Source organism: Orcinus orca, chromosome 16 (assembly GCF_937001465.1).
Source record: "Orcinus orca chromosome 16, mOrcOrc1.1, whole genome shotgun sequence".
Lineage (NCBI taxonomy): Eukaryota > Metazoa > Chordata > Mammalia > Artiodactyla > Delphinidae > Orcinus > Orcinus orca.
Genome location: NC_064574.1, coordinates 9,031,836 through 9,050,206, shown reverse-complemented (window position 1 = coordinate 9,050,206; position 18,371 = coordinate 9,031,836). Strand labels below are relative to the sequence as shown.

General features: G+C 46.4%; 1 protein-coding gene across 1 annotated transcript in view; it reads right to left on the bottom strand.

The window, feature by feature from the left end:
* Positions 1-265: 265 nt before the first annotated feature.
* Positions 266-18,371, bottom strand: part of BCAS1 (brain enriched myelin associated protein 1) — a 115,262-nt gene continuing 97,156 nt past the window's right edge. The window contains exons 13-14 of the mRNA XM_049700048.1: positions 13,024-13,284; positions 266-10,109 (exon numbers count right to left, since the gene is read on the bottom strand). Of these exons, the coding sequence (XP_049556005.1) occupies positions 10,035-10,109; positions 13,024-13,284 (336 nt within the window). The 3' untranslated portion in view covers positions 266-10,034. The remainder of the gene's footprint in view (positions 10,110-13,023; positions 13,285-18,371) is intronic.

Genomic DNA, 18,371 nt, shown 5'->3' with positions numbered 1-18,371 from the left:
TGAACCAGTCACCCTTGACTTCAGAGCACCGAGTCCTTCAATGTCAACCTTGATTTCCGTCTCTTTCTGATACTCTTATCCAATCTAACAGCAAACACTGCCCACCCCACCTTCTAAATTTTAGGCCTACTGTATGGCCAGCACATACAGTCAATTTTGGTAAATATTCCATATGTACTTCAAAAACATTATATATTCTGCAGTTATTGGTTGCTTTGTTCTATAAATGTCAGTTCAACCAACTGTGTAAATAGTGCTGGTCAAATTTTTTTTTTTAATTTTTTGTTTTTTTAATTCCTACTAATTTGCTTTTGTTGGTTTGTTTATTAGTTACTGATAGAGGAATGGTGAAGCTTACAACTACCATGGTGGATTTCTTTATTTCTCCTTCTAGACCTGGGGGTTTCTGCTTTATACATATCACAGCTATATTAGCAAGAGTTTCTAGATTTAAAATTGTTCTGTCTTTCTCCTTGTCTCTGTACAGAACAAGGGCAGAATAGGCCCTCAACAAATGTTTGCTGTCTGCGTCAAATAAAGGGTCAGATGGAGACGATTCAGAGTCTCTCTGCTTCTCGTCTCTAATAGTCTCTGATAGTCTCTCTCTCTTTTTTTTTAATTGGGTCCAATAGTCTCTATTTAGCCCCTGAATGAAGAAGCCTACATTTCCCTCTGAGTCAGAGTCAACAGTAAAAAAAAAAAAAAAAATTCCTGGCTTGGTCATTTTTCCAGAGTTGCTATCCAAGGCTGCTATGGCATCGAGGGATGAAAGAAACATCACCACCAGCCCCCATTCCAGAATTTCCTGTCTTGTCTTGTGGTTAACTTAAAACCTTTCACCTCCCGCCTCCCTCTTTCTCACCATCTCTTCTTTATGGTTAAAGAAGTTATAATTTTGCAAAGGGCATGATTAAGCAAATCCAGAGATCTTGGCTAGGGGACCTGATTTTTCAAGGCCCTATTTTTTTGTGAGCTGAAGAAATCTGTATGTTGCAGAGTTTGCACATGAGTTTTTTAGCCTTAGTCAGGACTGGTGCACAATTTCCTGTTTTTGTGTCCTCAAAACTGCTAAGCTACTTGTGAACAACTGGCCAAGAGAGGGAGGGGACAGGGGCTGTGGAGAGAGGGTTTTGAGCCAAGAGGAGTGGAGAAGTCTGCTTCTCCCCGGGTTCTGGCAGAACTTCTGTGAAAGTGGAAAAGTTCCTTGGTGTTTTATTTTTGTTGTTTAAAGGCAGGGAAGTAGAGACTGGAGGCAGATTCTCAGATTCTAGACTTGAAGTTGGGGGTTTGTGTGGTTAAGAGAAGAAGAAACAGGTCTGAGCAGGAATTTTAATCAGTTTCCAAATACTCAAATGACAGCTGAATCTCATAATGTTCTGATAAACGTGAACATTTACTAAGCACTTATTATGCGCCAGGCGCCGTGTTAACTGCTTTGCAGGGAGTGTGCTGTTAAATCCCCGTAGCAACCCCAGGAGGTGGATTCCACTCTCAGCTCCATTTTATGGATGTGAAAGTGAGCCTGGGAGAAGTGAAGTGACCTGGAATTCCAACCCAGGCCCTTGGACCCAGAGCCTGTGTCCTTAACCACTCCTCTGTCCTGAAGAGACAGAAGGTGACAGGGCTGTCTCAGAGACCATAGTAGATGTGCTCTTGTCTGTGGAAACAGGGGAGGGGATGGGTCCCTGACCAAAGCTGCTCCCTGCTTTTTCTTTTTCTCTCTCTTAAAGCAGGGTCTTGGACTGTGCTGGGCATTTGCCTATTTGCTCCTACTTCCTCTCTCCATGCTGCCCTTCACACTGCCTTTCCCAGGTTCCATTGCCAACTGCCTCCTGGTTTGCTTCAGCCAGTGGAAGGCTCTGGCACCACGACATTTTCCCCTCCCATCAGCAGAAAAACACTGCTTCCGGACCCCCGTCCCCACAGCTGCCCTCAGGCAGTCTTTCCCCTCCCGCACCTCCCCACATGGCACTCTATTTCCCACAGGACCACCCGGTTCCCTGGTCTGGTAACACCACCTCTTCCTTTTATCTGTCTGGCCCTAATAGTGGTTGTGGCTTCCTTCTGTGTCTCATCTCTGGATGGCCTCCTTGTCACATGCTTGCCTTGTCAGCTCTTCCAGCACCTTTAAAACCACTACCCATATTAATCCTCCTCTATTAGACTACTGGCACAAGCGAGGTTCCCTGAGAGAAGCCTAAGCGAGACACAGACGTTTGCGCTTTAGATACAGACCCTGAGACAAGAAGTTGGACGCAGGTTGTTTATTTGGGAAGGGGTCCCCGGGAGCGTGAATGAGGGAGAGTGTGTTTCTGAGTGTTACTACTGGGGCAGTTGGGTTCAGTCTTGCTGGGGACACTGTGGGAGCATGCGGAAGACCCACCCCAAAAGATGGCGAAGCTGAGATATTTATCCACCGTTTTCCACCCCTCACTGGTTGAGGGTAGCCTCTGGGGACATGAACTTTCAGGCATTTCCAGGATGCCCTGCATGTGGGCTGAACAAGTTCTCACAGCCCCTGGAGGAAGCCACCAAGAAGAAAAGCAAATCATGGAGGGATCATTGAGGTAGGAAGTTATCAGTACCGGTGAACTCAGAGCTGGACTGAGGAGCAATGAGGCGGGGCAGCCATAGCATCTGTTACTATAGCAACCTGGCTAATAGTACAAGTAGATACAACCAAGGAAAGTCAAAGGCAGACCTGAGTTCCCTCCCCCACCCACCCCAAATTCTACTTTATTTTAGAAGGGGATGGACACCAGGGAAGATCAGCATTTTTCTCCCTCTCTCCTCCCTCCTTTCTCTTTTCTTGGATGAGCCAGACAGACAAGTGGTTACCAGGACGGGGAAAGACAGGGATGCAGCTTAAGGGTGTCCCACAGATTGGATGGGCTTTGAGCCCTTGAAAGAGAAGACGTACACTCTACCTTGTACAGGTGTCACCAGCCTCATCAATAATGCTGACTGAGCACTCAACACTTGCCGGGCACCATGCTAGCAAGCCATAAATGCGTTGTCTCATTTACCCTTCTCAGCAAGTCTCTGAGTTAAGTTCCATTATTATTCCCATTCTACAGATGAGCAAACTAAGGTAAAGTAACTGACTCAAGATCTCACAGCCTTGGTTCATAGATGTGGGTAATCTGGATGGACTGTGGGACAAAATTCCAAATTCACACTTACGACGCTTGGGAAGAAGCATTGAAGCATTCTTTTAAGGACCAGTGCCATTTAGAGGTTTCATCTGAGTATTTCTTACACTCATTAAAGAGTCTTAAAAACAAAATGATTATACTTTATGGTATCTAGTAGTTCAGGTCACTCAAGGAATCCAATGAATATTAGTTGAATTGAGTTTGCATTATTAGATATGCCTGCAACAAAATACAAATCTGATTATGTAACCCTCCAGCTCAGATCTCTTCCATGGCTCCCTACTGCCCTCAGGAGAAAGTTTAAACTTCTTACCATGGGCTCCTTACTGCGTGTCCCTGTTGACCTGGTCTGGCCTTCTCCCCAGCCTTCACCATCTTATCTATCCTCCCCCCGCAGCCTCACTCCAGCCACGCTGAGCTACTTGCCATTCTCTCTGTAGACTCCGGGCTTTTGAACTTCTGTTCTGCTGGAAACCCCTTTGGCCATTCTTTGAGAGTTAGCTCAACTGTCGCCTCCTCCAATGGCCATCCCCTGTAGTCTTGTAGCAGTGCCTTCCTCTGAGTTCCACAATGCCCTGCATTTACTTATCTTACATTATATTATGATTGTCCTTTTGTCTGCCTGTCTTTCCCACAGATATGAAAACATGCATTTAAGAGCTTAGGTTGGGTTTCAACCTTGGTTCTGACCTGTGCGTCCTTGGGCAAGGTTGCTTCTCCTCTCTGAGCCTTGGTTTTCTCATCTGTAAAATGGGCAATAAACAAGGGAATTCATGTGAAGCACAATACCTGGCATATAGTAAAGTCCAGTGTTAGCTATCATCATCTTTGCATCTCCTGGTCTTTTTTAGTTGATGCTCAGTGAAGTAAGAGCTCAACCTAGACCAGTGGTTTTCAATTTTTTCTGCATCAGAACCACCTGGAGCACTTGTGAAAACACAAATTTGATCCAGTGGGTCTGGAGGGGGGCTTGAGAATTTGCATTTCTAATTGGTTCTCAGGTGATGCTGATACTGATTGTTATGGGAGCACACTTTGAGGACCACTCAGCTGGGCACCTGAGGAGGGAAGATGTCTGAGTGATCAAACACTTGGAGCTAAAATAAACTCATACTAGAGCATAAGGCAACCCTCTTCCCAATGGACGTGGCCATAGAGTATTTATCTATCAATTTACCCATTTGGTTGCCATTTATTGAGTATCTACTATGCCCAGGCATTGTGCTAGACACTGACGATAGAGCAGTGAATGAGACAAGAAGGTCCCCGGTGTTGACGAACCCACGGTCTAATGGCCCTGGTTTGCAGGGCAGGCATCATAATTGCTCAGGTCCCATCAATTTGAATTGAAGGGGCCTGGTTGTTTTGGGGAACGGCTACCTTTAAAAAATACTGAGATTAGGGCTTCCCTGGTGGCACGGTGGTTGGGAGTCCGCCTGCCCATGCAGGGGACGCGGGTTCGTGCCCCGGTCCGGGAAGATCCCCCATGCCGCGGAGCGGCTGGGCCCGTGAGCCACGGCCGCTGAGCCTGCGCGTCCAGAGCCTGTGCTCCGCAACGGGAGAGGCCACAGCAGTGAGAGGCCCGCGTACCGCAAAAAAAAAAAACAAAAAAAAAAAAACAAAAACTGAGATTAATGCTTGCTTTACTGTTTACTGCATTATCCTAGTTGCCGTCTCAATATTGATTTCACCAAAATGATAAATCAAAACTGATTATGGTAATCCCGTCATTCCCTTGTCTGGCACTGCAGCCATCATGTGGCACTGGTTTTAGGATGAGGTCAGCTCATGGGACATGGCAGAGCAGAGTCCCAGAGAATCAGAGGCAGGCTGTGACAAAACACCTGTTACATGAAATGATAAATATCCCTACTGTTTTTATTATTAATTAGCCAATTTGAGTAGGAGTTTTCAGCTACTTGGTGCTAAAATGCCCTGTGCTCTATCAGCCCTCCTGTACTGTTTTTTATGCACCAGCCACTGCATGAAGCATTTGCCTTGCTCCAACTTGCTCCATGCTCACAGCAACTCCATGAAGTTGGCACTTTTATTATCCTCCTGTTTAGGGAGGAAACTGACGAGGTAAGTCACTCGCCCTCTCCCCTAGTTGGGTGTGGAGATGAGAGAGGCAAGGCTGCTTTGTGGAGCGTGGTGGGCTGGTGAGGGTGACTTACATGCTTAGCAATGACACCAACTTAAACGGTTTGCAATCACACTACCCTTCCTCAAGCTTCTTCCAAGACTGAGCTGATAAGAATGGAAAAACCACCAACAACCAACTTTACCTTTGCTTGGGGGACTGAGAATCACAGAAGGCAATTGACTTACCCGGTTTGGCCCTCTTTTTCTAGTTCTCTTCATTCAACTTGACCACTTTCTAGAAGTTACTTAAGAGTAACATATTCTTAAAGAGTTGCTTCAGCCCAGCCTCCTGGTCGGGCAGTCAGGGAAAAGGACCAGGCTAGAGACTGTGGGACGCCAGGTCTTGGAACTCCCGGCTGTGGCCAGATTTAAAGGGAAATGTCCTTCAACGAGAATAAATCACGTGAGCAATGAGCAATCATTGCCAGAGTTCCAGCTGGAGGCCATTTTGTTAAGGAGTGCGCCTTTGGGGGAAAAAAAAAGCCATACAGGTGCACACCAGTCCCCCTCATAATAAAATATAACAAAGGAGGCAATTAAGTTCAGTTAGGGGCATACAGCTTTAAATTAGATAATGTATTCAAAAGGCAGTCTATAAACTGTGAAGTGTGTTAATGTAAGGCCTTATTATTATTACCCTTACTTCTGTGAAATTGCACAGGTTGCTACCCAGGCACGGGCTATGGCTAGTTAAAGGGCCAGGGGATAGACAGGCTTGAGTGAATAGGTTTCCGGGGAAGGGAAACAGAGGCGAAAGAGTTAAGCTCCCCAGAAAACCAATTTATGCAAAGGGCTGGATCCTGACTGGCATTCAGGCCAGGGCTAAGATCTGAATTACAAATTTACAGAATTTGCTGCTCTGTAAGTAATTTCTTTTCTTCCTAATGGAGCCTGTAATTTCCAGGGGGGCTGGACTCCCTTTATTTCCACTGATAGAGTGAACAAGATCTAGACCACAGAGGAACCTAATCCTACTCACCGAGCAAACTGCCTTTTTAAAAGGCCGAAAAAGGGACATTGGGAGGATAAAAGCTGATAAGAATCATCTTACATTTCTGCAAAGCGCATTCCCTGCATTTGCAACCTGGGTGAGTTAATAATGGAAATCATTTTGCTTTCCTTCTAAGGTAGGGTGGCGATCTGATTTTATTTTGTAAGGCTTAAGGTCAACTTGGGATTATTTGACAAAAGAAATGATACTCGTCAGGTCTGCTCCCTTCCAGGCACTTTGAGAGAGAGCCAGCAGAACACAGATTCTAGCCTCTTGGAATCTAATTAAAGGGGACCCCAGTGCATCTGTTTGCAAACAAACAACAACAGTCCAGCTAGAGAGTCTGCGTGTGTGTGTGTGTCTGTGTGTGTGTGTGCGTGTGTATTTAAATCCCCGATAATTTGTTTAAAGGGCAGGGGGGTACAATAAAACCAGTTTGGCATTTCCTTGGGTGGTATGTGTCCCTTTCCCCAAGAGGATGAATTCATGAGAGACCTCAGGGGCTGCTGAGAACAACTGTGCCTTTGAATGAATTCTTTTATGGATATCAGTCCAGAAGTCGCCGTTGGCTGGAGCTGGAAAGCAGAGTTTTTTGATTTTTGTTTTCCCCGATTGCAGCCATTTCAGCTCAAAGGCCCAGTTCCTGGAAAGGGTACTTCTTCATGACATTGGAGAAGACACTCTTCCATGTGCACCTAAAAATAAAGAAGTCAATAATTTAATGAGTATGTCAACTTCAAAAAGGTACCTTTGCCCCCTCCTCCAGGTCTTAATTTCTCTTTCAGTTTCAGGGTGTTCTTAACATTTTACTGTGTGCCGTTTTGCTATCCAAATGGCATTCCTGGGTTCTGTAGTTTGAAGAACTTCAGTCCTTCTGTGAATTCGTGTCCTGGGAGCTTTCCTGAGCTCACTTGGGAACTGTGTGCTCTTTTCACACTAGGTCAGCAGGAGCATGGAAATTAGTATTTATTGTAAACGCATCAGGAATTGGCTCGCCAGTCAAAACCAAACAAACTCCACAAAACTCAGAAATGGAGTTTGAACTTGCTTCTCAGGCTACAACTGGCTTTAGAATCCCCCCAATAAGCCATTTATTTGAGTCCTATCTGGCTTAAATTTTCTTAAAAAAAAAAAGCAATTTCATTACAAGATTGTTCTCTTTTTTGGCCAGGAGGATGGGAAACCAGTTACAGAAACTGCTGGCATGCTTTCCAGCAAGATTCGCAGCAGAGAACTTCTTTTTAAAAATTAAAAAATGTTTTTCTGGGGCGGGAGAGGGTGGGAGGGCTCCTTCTGCATTAGTGACTCAGCCCTGCCTGGGGACATTTCTCTTCAGGGCAAAAAGCCCCTGTGTCCAGTGAGGTGAAGCTTGCAAATAATACTGTCACCTTTCTCAATAGACTGGTATGGTCTGGAGCCCAAAGGTCACACCAGGCAACCCCCCTGGTGTTTAGAGACAAAGCAGTAACCAGCTGCCTGTTTGCCTTGAATCATCCCATGTACTGTAATGGCGATGGTGGAGGTGGAGGGAAAGTCACCCCCCACCAAGGGCTTCCCCAATGTTTTTTTTTTTTTCTTCATTTGGGCAAAGTTAAGCATGCAGACATGAAGCAGCATGAGGTCATTCTCAGCTGGGTGAGTCACAGACATTGAGGACTCTCCAGGTTCGCGCAGGAGGGATGAAGAAACCAACCCCTCTGCAAGGAAAAGGCCTCTGGTCTTTACTGGAAACTGAGCATTCAGGCAGCCCAAGCTGGGAGCCAGCGGGTTCCAGGAGCCAAGGATCTCCCAATTTGTTCTTTTAGAAACATTTTTGTCCCGAACACATTTTCCAAAGGCCTTTTTGCCTAAGCCATTGTTTTATTTGCCTAAGGTATAGACTTGTCAGGAGAGGATGTTCAATGTTATTTCTAATCACTGTGATGGATTGTACATGCAATGGACTTGTATGAGTCAGTGTATGCATGTGGTTCTGTCGGTTACACGTGTCTGTGTATGATTATGAATGTGTGCATGCACTTATCTGTTCCTGTATAGAAGTAACTATGTTTATAAGTATGAATGTGTGCATATGTGGGTATAAATACACGCTTGGACGTATACATGTGTACCTGTAGTGGACACTTGGGATGACCTTCATCCTCTAGCCGGTAAGGGATCCAGCTTCTCAGCTCAGTGGGAGCAGCTTGCCTGTCCTGACACCTGCCAGGGTGGCCCATGTCTCACCAACAAGGGGACAAACCCTGCCTTGTAGGTATGACCAACTTTATGGTGCAATTCATGCTCCAGGGCCCCCTGGCAGATCAGGACGAAACTCAACTCCAGCTGAGACCAATCCCTGCCCTGTCCTTCTCTTCTTCCCTTTCCCCTGGGAGCCCTCCTTCAGCCTAACATGTGCATCTGAATCCCTGTCTCAGGCTCTGCTCTAGGCGGCGTGGCCTAAGAAAGTGTTTGTATATATGTGCATGTGTGCGTATATACAAATATACATGTGCACACATTTGTATGTGCACGTGCCCACATACAAGGAAATTGAGAAGGATCTGGGAGAAAAGATAAGATGGAAAAAGAGCACTGATTTTCTACTGTGGAAGATAAAGGCATCTCAGACATAGAGCACGAGAGACCTGCTTTCAAAGTTGAAAATTAAAAGATCCTTCAGATGTAAATGTACTTTTTATTAAATCAGAGAAAGATACAGTATACATGGTATCAGTCAATCATATGGCTACTTTGGATTACATTTTAATACACTCATCGTCCTATGTACTCCTCTGTACAAGTATTAAAAAAAACTCAGGTATTTGAATAATCTTCTGTAAATTTTTATTATTAACTGGGGTTATAGGGAGGGTTTTATCAGAGCACATCCTGAGAACATTAGGAAATTACAGACAGACTTGAGATAAGTGTCAGACAGAACAGATGAAGCAAGCCCCTCAGCCATCTGAGAAACATTAATAATGTAAGATTGCAGAGACCGAAATCTTTGTTAGGGATGCAGGATGCGGGATGAAAATGGAGACCTTGGCGCCCCCTAGTGTTGCAAAATAAACTCGCAACTTCACTTATTCGGTTTGGTTTGTTTTTTTTTGAAGTTGTAATCCCCGCCCTTGTCACTGAGCCTCAAAAAGCAATTGTTTTCCCAAATTATGTCAAGCCCTCTCCAGTCAATCTTTTCCCGCTCGTCAGTAACGTTCAAGAACCCTATTTGGAAAACAACTCTTATTCATTCCTTTGTCATTCCCCACACATTCCGTTCCAGAAAATTGGCAACCTCCCAACACAGAGCCCACGTTTTCCCTCCTTGAGACATGAACTTAAACAAACGGATTCTTGTCTCTCCTCTTCAAGCTGAGAGGATGAGCGTGTATTTACTACAAAGCTTAATCCCTTCAGGCAGGCGTTTTCCTTCTGCAACTTACTCATCACCGGCCATTTTTCATAACTTCACCAGAACACAGTCCTCGGCCCCCTCCCCCTACCTGCTTGGCAACCATCGACTCTTCTGACCTGGCTCGTTAACCTGCTAAACCATCTTGACAGTTATATTTACCAGGAAAGACTGGACCAGAGACAGAAATAATACACCTCAATATACAACAGCTCAGGCTTAATGTGTAAGCAGAATTTCATTTCGTGGCCATCAGAAGAAAAAATATATACATGGAGCGGGGCTGGGGAGGAGACTGAGTGGGGAGAAGACCTCTTGGTGGCGGAACTTGGTGGGAACCGTGGTGATTTGTTTACTTGGATTTGCCAACTGGTCCGATGGATACGGGGTCTGTTTGCACTTGAGCGTCCAACATCCGCTTGGGTCCCTGGAGAGAAATATACAGAAGTTGCATCCTAGTAAAGAGCTGTAGTATCAACAGCAACTGCCATTTATTCAGCACCGACTCTGTGCCACATAAATACACCTTATTCGTGGGCAGTGGGTAAGAGGACGGTTTCCAATGAGATGCCCGAGTTCAGTGCCCAGTTATATTACTTTCTAGCATTGTGAAATCCTGGACAAATGGCTTAACTCTTTCTGCTTCAGTTTCCTCATCTTTAGAATGGAGGTGATAACATTTATCTCGGAGGGGTTGTTCCAAGATAAAGTGAGTCCTGACTTGTAATGTACTTAGTACCTGGGGTGTAGAAAACCTGCCACAGTTAGAGCTCACTTCCGTCACCCTCTCTAATCACTTTCTAACCACACTGCCTGTTTGCTTTTCTTACAAAACGTATCTTTGCAAAGTTTTCATGTAATGCCAAGTAGGCTGCTTTCTGTTAGAATCCAAGCAGCATATGGAGGAGGAGGGAAAAAGGGGCAGAATGAAGGGGATGTCACTAGGAGGGCAAAGGTCATGCAGGGAGTGGTTGGCGGTGCAGTCTCTGAGAAGCTGACCTGAGGGCTGAGGCTGGGCTGGGTGGGGGTGAGGGGGGCCAGAAGCTCGTTTCCTGTAGGTGACAGGGCCTCGATGGGTCCCTGGCTGGTGCCAGTCCCGCTGCCGGCGTTGCCCTCTCAGGAAAGGGGTCAGACAACCCCAGGGAAACGTGTCCAGCCTGACAGTCCTCAGGGCTTGATCGGATCCTTGCAAAATGGCAGGAAACCCCTCCCTCCTTCTCCACTACTGTTGGGAGTCTCCTGACAATGGAAGATGGAGGTCTTGAAGGATAAGCACTTCCACCTCAAAGGGACGTTGCCGTAATTAAAGAGATGATGAATATAAGTGAAGCACAGCCTCAGAGGAAGGGCTCGGTGACTTGAATTGTAATTATTATCTAGAACCTGCCCACGTCTTGGCATCTCTGCAGGCATCACAATGCCACACCGCCACTGGCTCTCCCAGGTAACCCTAGAAGTGTTACCCTGGGCATCTGTTTCTGCTCTTGCCACTCTATAAGCCATTTCTGCACTATAGCAGCAAAATAGTCTTTAAAGGCCATAAACAAAGGTCCTTGCTTAACACCCTTTAATAGCTTCCCAATTTAAGTAGGATTATGTCAACATTCTTTCCACAGCCTGTACAGCCAGCCTGAGCTGCCCACTGCTCCAACCTTAGCGACTTTTATTATTCACCTAGCTCACCAACTCCCAGCAACGGGGCCTCAAACATACAAAGCTCATTCCCACCCCAGGGCCCTTGCACATGCTGTTCCCTCCTGCTGGAACAAAGAGCCTTGCTCTCTTCCTGTCTGGCACCGATAATCAATCCTGTCTCATCTCAAATATTATCTCCTCAGAAACACTTTCTGGATCCATAGATTCCAAGCTGCACACGTACTGCAGTCCTCATCCCCAGCGTAACCCTATCACATTACCATGTTTATTTCCCCTCCGTGACTTCCCACACTAACATTTTTGTGTTTTAATTTATCTACTTTATAGTTCCATGTGTCCCACTAGAAAGTGAGCCTCAAACTGAGGTTCTACACACATACTCAAGGACACAAAGATGAGACAGAAATAGATGACACTGATGATAAAATTTTAAACTTGGGGCCTGAGAGTCTGTATTTCTAATAAACTCCCCAGAGATGCTTCTAAAGACCCAACTGGGGCCAGAGGAACCACAGCCCTCGCCGAACCTCCACTATAATATTAGAGGCCACCAGTGTCTACAGATACTCATGAAACGGCAGAGTTAGGAATGATTAGGGCAGTCTGCTTCACGTAACTACCCCATCTTCACTGCAACATGAAGGTGAACCCCAGTTCACTGGCCCCATAGCTGATGCCAGTGGTATTGCCTTGCCTGGCCCTCCTGGCTCAACCCACGTTCCCACGGGCCCTGGGTATGATTTCACTTGTCTCTCTTTCTTATTATTTGGGTGATGATTCTTCTCCCTGTTTGCCAGGATTTACGTTATCCCAGATATAATGAAACCTTTACTAGTAGCGTATTTCACTCCATCTATTCATTCATCAACAGACACTGCTGGGGTGTCGACTGTGTTCTAGCCACACGCTGGCGGGATGGAGGGGACAGCACGTCTGCCTGTGACAGGTCTGGTCACTGCCTTCCCTAAGCTAACAGTCTGAAGAAGGAGACAGAGAAGAACCAAATGGACACAAATAAAGAACCCCAAGCTTAGTTCATTATTTAATGTCTGGCCTCCACTCACCCCTCACTGGACTTCCCCAGAGGGAAGGAGCTAATCAGTTTTAGCCTGGTCTGTATACCCACCACCCAGGGCCAGGCTCACAGCAGCTTCCCTGGTGCAAACTCCACAAGGCTGACTTTGGCCACAGACGAGTATCCCTGCTTCTCATCATCACCTGTTCCTGCCAACCCACCCCATCCTTGTATTCCCTCTCCTCCAGCCACACTGAGCCTCAGATCCGTGCCGTCTCCCCCCCACACCTTTGTTCCCATGGCCTGGACCTCACCTGCCTTCAGACTTCCCCTTGCCTCATCCCTCTACAGGTTAACTTGAGGTCCCTCCTCACATGGAACCTCTGAGAAGCCCCCGCCCCCCTCCTCCCAAACCCAAGGGCAGGCCACGTCCTCACCCTCAGGCTCCCTTCCCGTGCCCGCCCCTGCCTCCCACCCCCCACCACCACCCCCACCCCCGCCATCAGCGTCACACCTGCCTGTGGCCGCAGAAAAGCGATGCCTGCGCCCACCTTGCTCTCTGCGCCTGGCACACAGCAGGTCCTCGGTGTTTGGCCAAGGCCCAGCCACCCCCTGGCCAGCCGGTCCCCTTTGGAAAAGCCCAGAAAGAAGAGGCGAACCATCCACCCACCAGGCCCTTGAAGAAGCCCCCGAGGGGCGGTCGCCGCTTCTCGAGCCTCTTCTGGGACTTGTCCCCGTCCCGCAGCGAGTTCGCCTCCCCCGGGGCCTCCACGCGCGGGGCCGGCTCGTTGGCTTCCTGCTTGCTGCTCTTCTGCTTCTCGGTCTCGGCAGACGCCTTCTTGTCCTTGCAGGCGCCCTCTTTGCCCTTCTGGCCGGCGGCTGCTGGTTCTGGCTCCGGCAGCACCACCACCTTCTCAGTGGCCTCTGGGGCCTAGAGCAAGTTCAAACAAAATGCGTTTTTAGTGGCTGCAAGACAACGCTCAGTGGCAGGTGAGTAAACATGTTAGAGATGTTCAAAGGTTGGATGGTGCCTACGTGTTCAGGATTCCTGGGTGAGGTGGAAAAAAGTAAGAAAAATGTGTAAATACTTTTTATGGTATGAGGTCACAGTGGGGACATTTATTTACCAATCTGGTCATTCATTCATTAATGAAAACTTCCCCAGCAAGCATTCTTTACTCCTTCTTCGGGAACTAGAACCTGGGTTTTCCCTGGAGAACCACCCTTCTCTCTGGTTTATTCCCTGTGGTTTTGACACACTCATTTCATCCCTGGACAAAGGGCACACGACTCAGGCCTGGCCGGTCAGAGCACTACATGTGATTGGGCTGCTGGGATTGGTTCCAGCTGGCCAAAGGCAGCTAAACCTGGGCTAATCTCAGGGCTTTGCTAAAGCAACCGAGAAAGAGGTCAGTTCCCTTTCCATGAACTTGAAGCTGGGAAGATGAAAGCCTGGAGCTTCCAGAACCACCACCATTTCCAAAGAAAAATCCTGGAAGTGGAATTTCTTTTTTCTTGAAAAATGAACCATGAGGCACAGGGGAAAGCAGAGCTGAGAGATGAAGAGAGAGAAAGGGAAAGAAAGAGCCCTCGTGTGGATGGCATTACGCATGCCCCTGGACCTAGCCGTTCCTGAAGCCCCTTTTTGTATGAGCCAGCTTTGAGGGGATTTCTCCCACTTGCAACCACACGTCACTCTTCTTGGGATGCCTGGTCTTTTCTTCATGATTATGTCTATCTTAATTTCTAGCGTGAAACTGTCATTTCATAAAACAGTGGTAAAAGAAGATAATGGTTTTAGTTGTGAACATACATCTTTTCATGGTAGAGTGAAATGTTTGCATTCCTACTTGGTTCCTACAATTTGGAGGAATAAGGCTGTAAAATCTAAAATTCTAGGTAAATTACAGACAACCAAAAATCTGTTAGGAAGTAAAAGACTTTTTCCCATAACTTGCTTGAACTGAAATGACTCTGGGGGTCAGACAGATAAAACGAAAGCATGAAAGAGGCTAGGGGTAAGAATAATCATATGGTGAACTTATTTCCCCAGTTGTGATAGCAGCATAAGGCCAAAGAAATATTTCTCTAGTGTACGAAAAACAGTTCAAGCTCTGCTGGCTTTGATGCTGGGGAGACAATTTGCAGTAGGGGGCACTGTGGTGAATTGAATGCCACATGCCTTGTCCAAAGGGGCCACAACTGCTCAGACCCACCAAAGATACGATGTGGGATTACAGCCCCAGTGCTGTCATATCTTCTATGTTTTCAGATGGAAGCTTGAAATCGAATTATTTCAAATGCAAAATATGTCAGTTTAAAAATATTGACATCGAAAGTTTTAAAGCCCTGTTCACAGCAAACAACCACAACACAGTTATCCCTGTGGGCTACATTTGGCCCACTGGATACATATTTACAACTTATGATTCATAAAATGTATGTGTTGTCCCCAAGTCACAAAGTTCTAGGACAAAGTGACAGTTTTGATTCAGAGGGCATAGAACTGTCATTTCACATCAGTGAATCAAACACACCCCTTAGAAATGAGCAGGAAGACAGAGAAAATTCCCCTGTCCCGAAGGCCTCCCCAGGCTGCAGCGCCCTCCTGGAGGGCAGAACTCCTTGGAGGACAAAGCCTCAGACATCCAGTGCAGCCCAAGAAGATGTTTTACAAGCACATATCCTGAATATTTCTGTTGGATCCCAGTTGCCAAAGTTGTAGCAAATGCTAAGATACAGATGTCGAGTACAACAGAGGGCCTAGAGCAGATACTCGCCTTAGAAAGAGACAGAAACTCCCACCGTGCTGCTCTGCACAAAGGCCAGAAACCAGTGACCCTGCTCAAACACCCTGTTAACTGTTTTTGTTGCATAGAAGATTTTAAGATACAGTGAGTAGCTAAAAGCTCAGTGTCTGGAGTCAAAAGAACATGGTGTGGGGACTTCCCTGGTGGTGCAGTGGTTGAGAATCCACCTGCCAATGCAGGGGACACAGGTTTGAGCCCTGGTCTGGGAAGATCTCACATGCCGCGGAACAACTAAGCCCATGTGCCACAACTACTGAAGCCCGTGCTCCACAACAAGAGAAACCACGTGGTGAGAAGCCCGCGCACCGCAACAAAGAGTAGCCCCCGCTCGCCGCAACCAGAGGAAGCCCGCGTGCAGCAACGAAGACCCAACGCAGCCAAAATAAATAAATAAATAATAAAATTAAAAATTAAAAACAAAAACATGGTGTGGTTCTGGTTTCATCACATCCTTGCTGTATGACCTGGAATAAATGGTGTGATCTCTCAGCTTCCTCTTCTGTATGGGAGTAACAAACAAACAAATCATACTTCATGGTGTTGTGAGGATTAAATTAGCTAGTAATGGAAAGCCCACTGCACACAGTGTCTGGATGCCAAGCATAAAGGGACCAACCGTCTTGGTCTGTCTGGGAGTGAGGGGGTTCTAGGACATGGAACCTGCCTTTTTAAGACCAGGAACGTCCCGGGCCCACTGGGATGAGTTGGTGGTCCTGGCTTAACACTAGCAGCAGCGACTCTGAGTGGCTAAGCATCCGAGCTGCGGGTGTAGACAAGGCGCTCAAGAAATACAGACACCTGCTGAATCGAGCCCCCGTGTCTCTCCAGCCTCATCTTCTCTCCCGCCCCACCCCCCATCCCCCCACTCATTCTGCTCCAGCCACACGGTGCTTTTTTTTCTTGAACAAACTTAATCTCAATTCAGAGCTTCCTACTGGCTGTGCTTCTGCTCGGGTCTGTCTCCAGGGCTTCAGATGACTGCTTCTTTCCCAGAAGGTCTCAGCTCAAATGTCATCACCTCCTTGGAGACACAGTCCCTGATTAGAGGGTCTAAAGATGCCTGACCCCCCTTCTTGTGGAACACTGCTGAATTTTCTTTTCTTTTTTTTTTTAACTACCTTTCCCTATTGTATTTTTTAAACAATATTTATTTATTCGGCTGCGTTGGGTCTTCGTTGCTGCACGCGGGCTTTCTCCAGTTGTGGTGGGGGGGTGGCTACTCTTCCTTGTGGTGCGCAGGCTTCTCATTGCTGTGGCTTCTCTTGTTGCAGAGCATGGGCTTCAGTAGTTGTGGCACATGGGCTCAGTAGTTGTGGCACGCGGGCTCAGTAGTTGTGGCTCGCGAGCTCTAGAGCACCGGCTCAGTAGTTATAGCGCAGGGGCTTCGTTGTGCCGCAACACGTGGGGTCTTCCCGGACCAGGGCTGGAACCTGTGTCTCCTGCGTTGGCAGGTGGATTCCTAACCCCTGCGCCACCAGGGAAGCCCCTGAATTTTCTTTATGTTTGTAGTCATCACGGGGATTTCTTTGCTCACCTGGAAATATTCTGATTCCCTCCGGAGCACGAAACTCCTCTGTGTCTCTTCCATTGCTTTATTCCCAGCACCTCACCTGACACATGGTAAGTCGCCATCAAAATGGGCTGGATGAATGGCCAGCAACTCGCCTTCCAAGTGTTCCCAAAATACTTCCCTTAGCACATCACTCGGGTGTGAAGTGGGAAGTCCCTACAAACCAACAGCTCTCATGGGACACTGATTTTTTTTCAAGAGGGGAGCTTTCAATGGGTCATATCCATTTACCACATGGTTATTACTCCATCCCTATTAGGCCTAATTTTTTTAAAAAAATGGCTTAGAAACGAACTTCTGGAAACAATACATGGCCGGTTCCTTACCTTCAGAGTGAGCTAAGAATCGGAACTGTGCGTGACTGCTTTGTCATGAAATGCAGAAGATTTAGACCTTTGCTTGGGGCTTGACGCTGTCTCAAAATTTATAACGAAAATTATTCCCATCTAAATAATCCGAGTGTCTCCTCTCCTAGAACCCAGGGATGCTGGCAGGAAGCTGGAGGACAAGGTTACTGGAGCATCCCGCTTGATTCAGACACTGGAAGCCAACCCAGGCTGGGAATTTCTTGGGCTTTTTTTCATGGAAACATCAACTAAGGCTTTTATAACTCAGAGGGCAAATCTAACAGGAGCAGAGAATGTCTGTTCCCACCCCCCAAAGTTAAACGAAGCATTTGTCATCTCCCAATAGTACACACCAATCTTCTCACGTCTGGATCCAAAGCCCTGGAAAATAGAATGCTCAAAACATTTCTAGATGAGTGTAAATAGAATGACGTTTCCAGCTCATTCAAATTTCCACTGACTGTTTTCAGATTTTAGAATCACCAAAATGACTGGCATAACTGTTTCACTGTCAGATTCCAGACAAAATGTACAAACATATTTCAGTGTTTCATGGTGAATGATGTAAGTTTATCATGTTTCCAAGGTAGTAACCTTTGGGATTTTTGGTTCCAAAGTGGTCCAGAGTATGGGTTTGGGGGGGCAGGTATAGTAATAAGTTAAAAAAGAAAAATGAAAATAATTTGAATGCACTAAAAAGCAATATATTCCATGTCGAAATATACAGGATAAACTAATTATTATGGAAGTAGAAATATCATAAATTATTTAGTAATTGCTGGAATTTGTGTGTGCGTGTGATATGAACAACATTACAGGGTGATACTTTCTCATCAGAAGCACAATAATAATAGTAATAAAACGACAGCAACAGCTATGGCTTTATATGGTGAAGCCATATAAAGCCAATGTGAAAGTATTTGGAGTAAGGAAGTAATTAAGGTTAATTGAGGTCATAAAGATGGGGCCTTGATCCAATAGGATTAGTGTCTTTGTAAGAAGAGACACCAAAATACTCATTCTCTCTCCTCTCTATGGTATTTTGTTACGGCAGCTCATGCTGATAAACACAGCAACTAACACTTGTTGAGTCCCTACACCAGGAATGTTCTAAGTGCTTTACATGTATGGATTCACCTAAATATGACAGCCCTATAAGGCAGCACTTTTCCTAGCTCCATTATACACATGAGAAACTGAGGCATGGAGAGATTGGTAATTTGCCTTTGGTCACACAGCTAAAAACTAGCTGAGCCAGGATTCAAACCCGGGCAGTTTGAGTCTGCAACCC